The sequence below is a fragment of the Magnolia sinica genome, chromosome 12, assembly GCF_029962835.1.
Source record: "Magnolia sinica isolate HGM2019 chromosome 12, MsV1, whole genome shotgun sequence".
Classification (NCBI taxonomy): domain Eukaryota; kingdom Viridiplantae; phylum Streptophyta; class Magnoliopsida; order Magnoliales; family Magnoliaceae; genus Magnolia; species Magnolia sinica.
This window is the reverse complement of record NC_080584.1, coordinates 81411616-81424668: the sequence shown is the minus strand read 5'-3', so window position 1 is coordinate 81424668 and position 13053 is coordinate 81411616. Positions and strand designations below refer to the sequence as shown.

Genomic DNA, 13053 nt, shown 5'->3' with positions numbered 1-13053 from the left:
AAATAAAAATATTATTCCTATTCGATCATCTAACTACCTGGTTATTTATTGAACGGTTGAAAATGAAAATGTCCTATGGTCCTTTTTCGGCAAACAAGTGTCCAAGAATTACTTGTTAGGAATGTTCATGCAATGTTATTTTGGGACTGTGTCTTACCTATAGTGGTATCCATAATTTAGTCGATTTGAATCGAGCTAATTCATGCTAAGTATACGATTTCGGAGTGCCTGCGTATCAAGTGTCATACTACGCCAGAGCATTAAATAACTCCCACACTTCAAAAAACCCCAAATCTCTCTCCGTTTGCAGAAGATGAAGGAGAAAAAAGGAGAAAGAGAGCTGGAAAACAGGTTTAATTGTCAAAACCCCTTTGTATTTGGATTCCTTCTCTGATAGAGATAGCATTTTTCATTCAATACAAAATCCATTCCATTTCGATTTTTTTTTTTCTTTTCTCTCTATTTTAGTAACATTTCTGGAATGAGGTTTTAGGGGTTTTTACAGAAGAATTCCTCAAAACATTCTGATTTTACAGCAGAAAGTCCATTACTCTTTTGGGGGTTGAAATGATCAAAACCCCAGACTGCAGGAAGTTATAGGTGGGGCCCACGGTAATTGTTTGTGAGAAATCCACCCCGCCCATTCGTTTTGTCACCTCATTTTAGACCATAAGCCAAAAACTGAGGTGTATCGAGAACTCAAGTGGGCCACACGACAGGAAAAGTGGGGAAGGGAAATCCCTAACGTTGAAACCTTCTTGAGGTCCACCTTGATGTTTATACGCCATCCAAATCGTTCATAAGGTCATTCCCACTGTGATGAACTGAAAACACAAAAATATTAGCTTGATACATAACTTCTATGGCCTCACAAATGTTTCAACTGTAGGCGTTCAATCCCCATTGTTTCCTGTCGTGTGGCCCACTTGAGTTTTGGATCCGGCTCATTCTTTGTTTCATGTCTTAACATGAGCTGGCAAAACGGATGGACGGGGTGGATTTCTCACAAACATCACAGCGGGCCCTACCTAGCTTTCGACTAGCTGTGTTGGGGTCATAGGCAATTTGCATTCATCCAACACCCTAACATGATGACCAGACTAACCAAAAATAAGACTGTTCCAATCCTCAGGTGGGCCACACCATAAAAAAACAATATACACCACTCAAAAATTTCCAAATTCATGTGTGGCCTACCTTGTAATCATATCGACCTAATCTTTGGTTGGCCTGATCATCTTGTTGGGATGCCCCTATTGGATGGGTTGGATGCCGTACACACACAACCATGTGGTCCCCACAATGCTCAACTCACTTTTTAGGGAAAAAATAGATGAGGGCATTTTGGTCATTTCAACCTGTAAAGAACTATTGGTATTTGCATTAGTCTATGCATTGTTTGGTAAAATGAGAATCATTGAGAAGTTTTTCCATGAAAATCCCATGAATTTACATAGCTTTCTGAATTCTTGCTTTGTTTCAGTTTCCATTTCAGTCTGTCATTTGTGATTAATGTGGGTCATGGTAATGGTTTAGAGTGAACAATCCAGATGGAATTATGGGCCGATTGTTATTTCTAGCCGTCCAATCAAACTAAATCAATGATCAGGTCGTGGTGGAAATGCCTTGAACTGAAGTATGGTTTGGGATTACAAATAGGATCATTTCTTTGCGGGCTATACTCCTGTGATAGATGACTGCCATTTGATAAATCAGGTGTACATTGTGGATGGCGTATGTCTCTAAAGTCACATTGATCGACCAATCCTGACCATCCAATTAATGGCTATCATATGAGTTTTTAAAAGTAAAATAGTAAGTGGTACAAATTCCAAGGGGCAAAATCAGATGGATGTTATCATCTTCTCTTTGGAGTTTTTGGTTATGCTCCATCGACAATTGGTTGAGCAATTTGAATGGTCTGGATTGCTGTCAAACTATGGCATGACTACAGCTGGAGAGTCACCGCCACTTTCAATGGTGGTGAAATATAATAGAAGTCTAGGCCTTCTTCCCCCCCACACACACACACTCACACATCTACGGCAGCGAAAGTAATGCCCTTCATAACCGTAAAAACATAAGCATTTTTGTTTCTCTCATGTCTGAGGATAATGATACTTGCAGTCAGCTTTACCTTTTACACTTCTTTTGGACCAAATTAACTCTTGCGTGCATGTTCGAATTTCAACCATACACTATGAATCTGATGATAGATTTGGGAATTGCATTAAATGCATTTTGTACAAAGGTCGATCTGTTCTCATTTCAAAATCATCAAGTGGGGCTCTTATGTTTTGTATTGGAGAGAGAGAGAGCTCTGTCTTGTCCCTGCGAGTATAATTTCATTCATTCATCATTCATCATCATCAATCTGAGAATGTTATTGAAGAATGTATCATTTTGATCAATCTGAGAAACTATTAGAGAAATTTACACTAGTGGGTTCTGCAGATTGTGAATCTTAGCCAATGGAGAAAGAAATGAAGAATACGGTAGAGGAATCAGTGGATTGGATCAGTGACTTACCAGATGCTATTCTGCAATATATCTTGTCCAAGTTGACATTCAAGACTGCCGTACGAACAAGCATACTTTCTAGCAAATGGAGGGACCATTGGACTTTAATTCCAAAACTAGATTTTGATGATACAATATGGGCTTCCATCCCAAGCAAGTACTCCAAGGATGACATCCGAGCCCCCCCAAAAAGAGATGAATTTGCTGGAATTGTAGACCGGTTTCTGCGGGGATACAAAGGTCGTAAGATACAGAGGTTCTGCCTCTACTTCCCTCCAGTTGAAGGGTATCATTCTCAGATCATGGAGTGGCTTAAAGTTGCAAAAGCGAAAGGCGTCAAGGAGGTTGATCTCGACTTCAAGATGGAGCCTGCGACACGGTTTGATCTGCCTAGTTTTATCATGGAATGCGAATCGATATCAGTCATGAAGTTGAAGTATTGCAATTTGAAACTCCCTTTGGGTTTCCGAGCCTTGCACTCCCTCAAGAACCTTTATCTGAGAGAGGTGGACATCACAGACGACATGGTGGAGATCTTGCTTTTGGAGCGCTCCCTCCTCGAGAGCTTGTCTCTGATCAAGTGTAATCAACTGGTGCAGCTCAAGGTCACTTCTCCTGGCCCACACTTCAAGACCTTGGCAGTCGTTGACAATGAAAATCTGAATAGCTTTGAGATCAATGCTCCTAATCTTCAGACCCTGCAGTTCTCTGGGCAGGCAATTGATTTCTTTTTTAAGAACATTTCTGGGCTGCAAGATGCATTGCTTTACATGGCAGGCGGGCAGCTGGATGATGAAAGTGAAGATGCTCCTTTTGATCCAAAAGTGCTTATGTCTTGTTTTTCACATGTCGAGATTCTCTCTGTCAGTGCCTCGCTCATCGAGGTATGTGCATTTTCCATAGCACTGTCAGTAGACTGGGTTCGGGTTGGGTGCCGGTGTACCTGTATCCCCACTTGCTGTTGGGTCAGTGTAGGGTCCTGTTGAATTTGGATCCATGTACCACATTCAAGGAACAAAAAATCGGATCCTTACTCTTGCTCAGCTGGTAGACTCTCGGGAGTTTCAACACCCGGTCAAGGGTTCGAGTATCCATAGGTGGTGAAATCCCACCACGCGTGAGTGTGTGGGTGTGTGTGTGTGCATGTGTTAAAAAAAAAAAGAAAAAGAAAAAGCAAAAAGAAAAAGGAACAAAAAATCGTGTAACTAGCTGGGTGTGGGGCCCACCTTCCTGTGTGCATAGCAGCCAATCTTTCTGGGGGGTTCGCCATACACTGAAAATAGGACTTAAAAAATCAGGCCAAATCATCAGGTGTGCCCTTGCGTAAATTTGCAAGGTTTTGGGTGGTTTATTGTTTCCTATGGTGTAGCCTACATGGCGATTGGATCAGCCTGATTTTTTTTTGGAGTTAATATATTTATTTGTTGGAGAGAGACATTAATATGTTATTAATCACACACACACACACAAATTGTTGACCGGTATCTGAGGTACTTGATTAGGTTTGGGTAGTCATTCATAATTTCCCTTCATAAATATCGTGCAAGTGTTGAAGATAAATCCGGTACACCTGAATCACAGATGGGGCTGGTTTTTGAACCCTAGGCCTAAAATTGGGTCATGCACCTGGTGGTCAGATTCAATTTGGGAAACACATCACAATGGGACCCACTTGAGCTGGATGGCCCCTTTGATCACATGGGAAGCCATTTATGGTCAAGCTGGTGTTTGTGTGTGTCTGTGTGCCTGTTCATCTGGTGGAGCCACTAAGTAACAACCCGACTGAAAATCAGGCAGGTCTGTTCATCATCTCCTCCTGTTTTTTTTTTTTTGTCCCCTTGTTCTGAATGGTAATTCAAATTCGTCTGCACCAGAAGAAAAGAGGAATGTTGCTATCCTCTGCGTCATGGACACTTGTTTGTTGAAATATAACTGGGATATTTTTCATTCTTAACCATCCAATAAATGTCCACTAATTCAATACTCAGGTAATGAAATGAGTGGTGTTTTTTGGTTCATGATACATCTTAACTTACAAACATAACTTGGACAGTTTAATTTGACTTTCTTGTTTGCCACATATACGATTTCTAAGTAATATCTAGGTGCCTGCATATCATCCATCACACTCAGCCAGAGTATCAAAGCTTTTCTCCTATAGATGTTCACAACTTATTGTGGAGTCTGTATACGGAGGCATTCTTATATCAATTTTATTTTTTGTTTTTGTTTTATTTATTTATTTATTTATTTTATTGGCTGTTTCTGATTGGAAATTGAAATAGGAAAACAAAAAAAATATTATTCTGTTGGGTTAACACTATTGCTCTTTCTTAAGGCACTGTGGACAGTAAGCCTATTCTCGCTGCCGTTCGCTACTCGATTTTATAATCTGAAGGAACTACATGTGCCTCTGGATGTGATGAGCGATTTGGATCTTGCGACTCTCACTTGCTTTCTCGGTGTCTGTCCTTATTTAGAGAAGCTTTTCATAGAGGTTAATCCCTTCTTGAAATTGTATTAAGCATTTTCATTTGAAAAAAGAAAAAAAAAATTCTATTACGACTAGTGCTTCATCCAAGCTTCATGAAATTTGGTCCCTGCCATATAGTAAAACACGCATGTGGCAATCAGGGTTTTTGATCTTGTGGGTCATACTGCAGAAATTGTGAAGATTGAACAGTTACTCATTTTTTGGTTGTCTTTGTGGTGACTGTTCATCTGTAGCTGACTAATTTACATGGAGTTGGGGAATTGTTGAACTATGGTTGATTCACATGATGGCCCACCAAATCAACTGTCCAAACCCTAGTACCTATGCATCATCAGACCCCATGAAATGCCTGCGTAATAGCAACATTTCTCATTTATTAATATAATGTATTTTACTGTTTGCTTTTTTCTTGATTCTGGGTGAATTTCACAGGTAGGTGCTCACAATGTAGGGTCTGAATACACAGATGAAATCCGCTTGCCTAGGGATTGGTACCGGTACTCTTTTAAGTTGTTCAACTGCAGGCTGTATCACCTCAAAACCGTCAAGATAACAGGATTTGTGGGCCAGACAATCTTAATGAAGCTGGTGAAATATCTCATGGCGAATGCAGTTGCATTGAGGTCATTGATCCTTGTGGCCTGCTGGGACTATGAAGACGATATGATCATTGATAACGTGCTGTGGGATCTGGAGCTCAGACCAGTGCCTGCTGGTAAGCCTTTGATGTATATCGGACGGGTGTTATCACTGCACTACCGAAATTCATCGGGGCCCAAGATACAAGTTGTGAGGTACTCAGAAGATTGCGACAGCGAGAACCCAACGTACACTGAAGACTATCGATTCAACCATTTAAACAAATCAAGGTAAGAAAATCCATGAAAAACCATGTTTTGTTCATACAACTTTCTGTGGTCTGGTGGCATTTTTTGGTATTTTGGGGGCATTTTGCACTTACAACTGATGTATCAGGCATTTTGGGATGGTACTCATCTTAAAAAAAGAACAGATACTCTACAGTTAAAACTGATGTATCAGGCATACAATGCGATGTTTCAGTTTTATAGTCAATGGACTCTTTTTGGAATTTGATACTCTGGCAGAGCGTGATGCTTGATAAGCAGGTGCTGGGAAAGTGCCCACGTGGGACACACTGTAGATAGGCTATCATCCAAAAGGCAGATTCATTGAAGGACCTGTAACTTGGATTAATCGGCGTTTGTTTGTTGAATTAGGACTTGATTATTCTTCATTTCGGCTGTCCTGTCCACCAATCAGCAAGTTAGGAAATCAAATCAATTTAGTCTTCTATCCACCCATGTAAATTGGACCATGACTTGGACAGTTTATTTTTAAGTTAATATGTGCTGCACTGCAATTTCTAATTAGTGCATGCATATCAACCATCACACACTACCAGAGTACAAAAGTATGCTCGATTCTTTTTGCTAGTTTTCCTCTCTCTCTCTCTCTCTCTCTCTCTCTCTCTCTCTCTCTCTCTTTCAGATCATTACGTAGCATGAGCCCAAAAATGAGGCCTCTCTCTCTTTTTCAGATCATTACGGAGCATGAGCCGGCAGGTCAAAGGCTCAAGTGGACCCCACTAGAGCTGCGGAGTTTTTTATCATGCTGATATTTGCCTTTTCCCTTCATCCAGGTCTGTGAGACAGGGTAGGCCTTAGAAAGGTTTCAATGGTGGGCATCATTTTCTCGGCCCCTTCTAGAGCTGGGCGGAATCCGACCCGATCTGAACCGAACCGAAGGCCTGGATCAGTGCGGATTGAGTAGGACCACTCAGATCTGATCGTACATTGGATCGAGTTCGGATCGTGGTCAATTCGGACCGATCCGATCCGAAATCCGAACGAACCTTAATCCCTCTTTGTCTACCCGAAGGAGGTGCCGCACCCACCAATCTCTCCGCCTCTTTCCCTTTCTCTCCCGATTGCCCTCATCTCATTCCTTCTCTCCTCCTTTCTCTCCCGATCTCCCTAGACTCAACTCAATCGGACTCGATTCGGTTTCCCAGGCTGAGTCGGACTCGGTTTGGGTCAGGCCAACAAGGATTCGGATCGGATCAAGTCATCCCTGCTGGACTCGGTCCCGGATCCGATTGATTTTGGGTCAGTACGGGTTAGGTTCTTAAAAAATCGGATCGAGTCGAGTTGGACCCAATCTGGTCCGACTTGACCGGATGCCCACCTCTAGCCCCTTCCTATGGTGGGGTCCACTTGAGCCCTGGATCTGCCTCATTTTTTAGCTTGTCTGGGAAAATGGATGGACAGCGTGGATGAAACCCATACATCACGTTGGGCCCCTCAGTGAGCAGGACGCAGTCTCCGGTAACATTGAGTGGCACACCTGATGAACGGTGTGGATGTCACAGGCGCAATAAAGTGGCCCTATAGAGCCTACAACTGGGCTTGTAGAGGTTGCAATCTCTGTCTTTCCAACCCGACGTAGGTGCGATTGTTGAAGGCCCACCTATTCTTTGGAAGGGATCGCTGATGGACGGTGTGGATCTCATAGAAATAAAGGTCGTTTCTTCCATGCAAGTCACGATCCTTGCATACGGCCAATACTTTCCATGTACGAAATTCCTGACCGTCCAAATCGTGGATGGATTACTATCCAGACCCTTAACAGGCCCTTAATTTATCTCATTTGGACAGGTGTACACCAGTCGAACCGGGTCGAGCTGTGAGCTTGGCACAGCTCGACTCGGCTAGGCCACTGGCTGACCCCAGCTCAAACTCAGCTTGGCTTGATTCGGTGAGCAGCTCGGGCCAGATCTAGCCAAGATCGAGCTGAGCTTGTCTGTGCAGCAATTTTACAAACACATGAACTGCATCTTCAAATTCTCAATATATGTAAAACAGTAGCAGCAGCAGTTTTTACAGGTATTTCATCAAACCCCTTATGGACAACATCAAAATCAAGAAGAAAAGATATTTGTTTCATGGACATATCTTCTTTGCTGCCAATATAGACTTCATTGAGTCATTTCATTAAACACTTGGTGAGCAACATTAATATCAAAGTAACCGAGTCACTGAACTGATTCAATCCGAGTTCGATTCGAGCTGGGTTCGATTCGAGTTGAGTCGAGCTCTAGCATGCTCGAACTCAGTTCAAAAAATTTTCAAGCTAAAAAAATCAGCTCGACCGAGTCGAATCAAGCTTTTTCGAGTCGGGTTGAGCGATCTAACCAAGCTAACTCGGTTAGTGTACAGCCCTATTTGGAATTTGGACTTGATGCCATTTGCATCACCCATCCAAACCATTCATCAGGTCTAATCTAGTCTCTTTTTTTTTCCCCACTGTACGATATCGGATGTCCTGAAAGTCCGTGACTACACCTTGAATTTAGAATGATCTTGACCATCCATTTAGAATGATCTTGTCCATCCGATTAGGATAATTTTCACAAGACAGCCTATTGAGAGTAAAATGGATCCAAGTGATGGTCTACATAGGCCACATGCTCCCCAAATAATCCAAATGAAATTATGTGTATTGGAATGTTCCCTTAGGGTTTGTAATAGACAGAGCTTGGGCTCGGGCCAACATGGGCCAAACACGGCAGGCCTAAGCCCCAGCCAGAAAATTGGTAAGGCTTGAGCGTAGACTAGCCATTCCCATAATTAATCAAATACCTATTTCTCACATGAATGTTCTTAATCCATCCGTTGATCAAGTGGGTTGCGCATGCACAACAGTGAGATGGACTTTGAAATTGCATCTCCGTAGGATGGAATTACGTTTGCAAATCGGTTTTGGGGTACTAAATCTGTCACCACCAATAAGGGATCATATTGTTAATTGATGTTTTAAATCTTTAAATCAACAGGTTTATTGATGACAGCTCGATGCCATCGAACAGACTTCAATGTCATCAAAGTCTGCTCAATGTCATCGGAAAATTCAGAAAATACATGTTTTATCGTTGGAACGTTCTGGTGTTTGCTTCGATGACATCGAAGATATTCGATGCCATCGAAAGTCTGTTGATGCTATCGAAGGTGTCATTAAACGTGTGCACAGAGTTACGCAACGCAGAGTTGCGCAAGTGTGGGATTTGTTTTCTATTTTGATTATGATTCTCATAGAGACTATATATATGAGTATAATCGGGAATATGGTATATCTTAAGACTTTGTAACTCGTTTCAAATGGTTTTAAGGGCTTATAAGGGAGATTTAAGGCTTTGTTCGAATCGGGTAATTCTTATCTCTTGTAATTTTTAACTTTCATAGTGCATTATTGTCGCTTAGTACCGTAGTTTTTTCCACATTAAATTTGGTTTGTTTGAAATTGGACTTCGTTGTGCGATTGGAATACTTTATTTGATTCATCTTTATGTGCTTCCACGGTCCCCCAACACATATCAACCCTTATCATCCCTCTATTTGACTGTTTTTGGCGGATGCAGACCTATCAATCATGGGAGATACCGGTACCCCGGTTCAATGATCAAACCATGGATCTAACAAACATAAATGTGGTAAGGTGGGCCAGGTGAAGCTAAGATGACTCGAGCCCAACCCCAGTCGACAACCCAGTCCAAAGTGGGCCTGGCTGCCAGGTTCTCATACACTTAGCCCACTACATCACTACCCCTTGAATCGTCCCCATCGTTCATTTTTTAACGGTGACGATTCACAAGGCCACTTGTAATCATCATGGTGGGCCCACCTCTGGCCCAGTTCAAAAGTCTGTGATCATTTCTTCCAGAGACAAGGAATGGATGGACAGCAAAACAAGAACCATCCATTTCATAAACATTTCTATCCTTTACAAGATAAAATAAAATAAATCAGGCCTTGACAGGCTTGATGGAAGAGTATGGACTTGCATCAGCATCTGGGCCACACACCAGATCCGAGTCAGGGTCCCAGGCAGCTCCTCGAAAGAGAAGGATAGCCAAGCTTCCAATACAAAAATAGATAAAACATCCATGGCAATGTGTAACGAACGAACCGAAATCCGTCCCCACAATGCATTGCCACCCTGTCCCATATACTCGATCGAATTCCTGTTACAAATTAAAATAAAATCCCATCAATAAAAACGATTTTTTTATTCTCAAACTCACTGAGTTAACTGGATACTCTACTGAGTTGACTCAGCTCCTTATTTTGGAAAAATAAATTAATATTTTGAAAATTATTTATTTAGTTTATTGAAGCAATTAAATATATAAGGGCTTGACTTGTTAGTTTACCACCATTATCAAAATGGCAGTGATTTATCCTCAAAGCGTGTGGCACTGATGTATCTGTCCAGACCATCCAAATAGTGGGTCCCATTATCCATCGGCCTTTTTCAAAAATCAAACCGATCAAGAAATCCTAACCATCCAACTAATGGCTATAAATTGGAAGGTTAAAAGTAAAATATTGAGTTGTAAAAATTAGAAAAATCAGATGGATTATTTTATTTTATCTTTTCAGTTCAATTCTTTGGCTATGATTCATCCACAGTTGGTAGAGCAATTTAGACGGTCTGGATTGTCATATAACTATGCCATATGTTCCATTCAAGAGTCACCACCATTTTCCAAAGAGAAAAACGTGGATCCCTTTCTCGAGTATGACGAATCTTAAACTAAGTATTGCATAGAATGCAAGTAAATCAGTTTTAACCGTCCAATTAAGAATATCAGTTCAGATGTATCATGAACCAAAAATCAAGCTTATTTGAATTGGTAGTATTAATTGGACGGTTATAATTTAAAAATCCAACCAATCTGATTTTAGGATTGAGATTTAGCAAAAGTGGGCCCCACAATTTAATTGGTTTAATTTGAGCTAATGTATATCAGCTGCATACAATTTTTAATTATGCATACTTAAATTTTAATATCTTTGTGGGGCCCACCATGGTTTTATATGACATCCATCCATTAAGAAGATTCACCCACACAAGGATGAATGGACACATCACACTATGATTTTAGAGGTTTTAGGCATGATTTTACATAGTGTGGCCCACCTCAAATTTGGATGGACGTGATTGATTGGGGCCAAAGAGAACATGAGGGGACACACATGATGGACGGAATGGATGTGATCATACATCATATCGGGCCCCATGCATTGACGTTGTAGATTGAGCCTATGACAAAAGGGCGATTGTGATCGTTTGAGTAGGCAAAATGAATTGAATTATCACTATTCAATTCGATTGAGCATCCAAACGCGGCCACAATGATATCACGAAACGTGTGCGGCACACGTACCTTTTTTATGTAGCGCGCGATCTCGGTAGAATCCGTTACGTCGAATGCGTCGAGTGCTTTGCCGGCGATACGTAGCGCGTCTTGTTGCATGGTCTGTAACATATCGGTCTCGCCTATAACTGCCTTGCCTTCCAACATGGCGGAGTTGCACGCTCACACACACACACACACGCTAGCTTCGCACGTGAGAAATGGAAGCGCTGAGATAAGTGTAGTACGTTTGTGTTGGAGATGGGAAGGATTATATTGGTGGTGGGAGTGAAGGATCGGTGGTTGTGGGAATGCCACGTGTTTCAAGATTTAGAGTTTGTGGTCACCATGGTGGGTGCAGGATTTGTGTGGGGCCCACCTGTGCAAGTGTTAGTTTCCTACAACCCAAAGCTCCGTGGGGCCCACTGAGACGTCTGTCTGAAATCCACTCCGTCCATCGGTTTCACCAGATCATGTTTGGGTTAAAGACTAAAAAATGAAGAAGATCCAAGAATTAAATGGACCACACCACAAGAAACCGTGTGGATTGAACGATCACCATTGAAACCTTCGTGGGCCCCACAAATGTTTTGGATCAGGCTTATATTGGTTCTTTCCCTTCATCCAGGGGAGAATCACCTTATCAACGGCTTGGATGGGATACAAACATCAATGTAAGCTCCAGGAATGTATCGATGGTGAGTGTTTCCATCCCCACTGTTTCCAGTGGTTTGGCCCACTTGAGTGTTGGAACTGCCTGGTTTTTGGACTCTTAGCATAACAGGATCTGATAAGACTGATGGACGGAGTGGATTTTATACTGGCATCATGATGGGCCCCACAGATCTTTGGATTACTAGAACTCCATGTATCCCTCAAACTGACATGTGGGTGCAGAAGAATGTGACAAGCAAAGTGGGCCCCATTTTATCTTCGACACCTAGTTGGGTGGTTGTGGTTGGAATCTCAAGATTGTGACACGTGTAGGTGATGGGTGGTGTTGGGTGGATGAGGAACTGCCCACTTTCTATGTTCTTTGTCTAGTCTGCTGGTCAAGACGTATTAGATCACGGGATTATGGTCACCTGTGAGTAGCTTCACCATTTCTTATATGGTGGTAACTCATAAACATATCGTGGAGCTCGATAAGCTCAATCGGCTCGGCTCGATCTAGCTCAACTTAGCTCGGATCGAACTATAATTCAAGCTAAGCCAAACTTCATATGACTCTACTTGTTTTGAAAATAAGCCGAGCTCAATTATAATGGATTTTGACTTCGACTCGAAATCAACTCAACTTGAAGCTTGAATTCCAGATCAGCTTGACTCGATTCGAATATATAATTATATGACATGTATTTATAATATAATATAATAATAATAATAATATTATTATTATTTTTAAAGTTAAAAGTTAAACCTCTATTCAATCATTTCTTGCTTATCGTTTTCCTTTCTTACTTAACACATCGTGTCCGAACTCCACAGTCCCCTCTCTCTCTATTTCTCTTCACTTGGCCACTCTTCTGACCTCAACTCAACATCTCATGATCTCGTTTTAGCCATACCGCTTGCACTCAGCCACTTGCTCAGTCTCTTAGCACTAACAATAAGACATTTTTATAGATCTATCTAATATTGTATATATATATTATTAATTGAATATTTGATTTAAGAGTTGGGTCGAGTATGGATTGGGTTAGTTGGGTAAGGTGGATATATTGAGTCGATTGTTGGGTTGAGTCTAATATGGGTTAGGTTGCGTGAGGTTAAGAGTAGGCTGGACTCAAGTTGATGAAGCTCGTCTGAACTTGAGCTCCACTTG

At 41.6% G+C, this 13053-nt stretch overlaps 2 protein-coding genes across 2 annotated transcripts; one reads left to right on the top strand and one right to left on the bottom strand.

Annotated features, from left to right (window-relative positions):
• Window positions 1–214: 214 nt before the first annotated feature.
• On the top strand, window positions 215–6088 carry LOC131221887 (putative FBD-associated F-box protein At1g61330). Its single transcript, XM_058217180.1, has 4 exons — window positions 215–351; window positions 2455–3404; window positions 4859–5017; window positions 5447–6088. The coding sequence occupies exons 2-4, from the start codon at window positions 2472–2474 to the stop codon at window positions 5885–5887; spliced, it is 1533 nt and encodes a 510-aa protein (XP_058073163.1). The 5' UTR covers window positions 215–351; window positions 2455–2471; the 3' UTR covers window positions 5888–6088.
• Window positions 6089–9765: 3677 nt separating this feature from the next.
• Window positions 9766–11560, bottom strand: LOC131220674 (uncharacterized). Its single transcript, XM_058215455.1, has 2 exons — window positions 11259–11560; window positions 9766–10052 (listed from the first exon to the last, which is right to left on the bottom strand). The coding sequence occupies exons 1-2, from the start codon at window positions 11394–11396 to the stop codon at window positions 9834–9836; spliced, it is 357 nt and encodes a 118-aa protein (XP_058071438.1). The 5' UTR covers window positions 11397–11560; the 3' UTR covers window positions 9766–9833.
• Between the last annotated feature and the right edge of the window lie 1493 nt (window positions 11561–13053).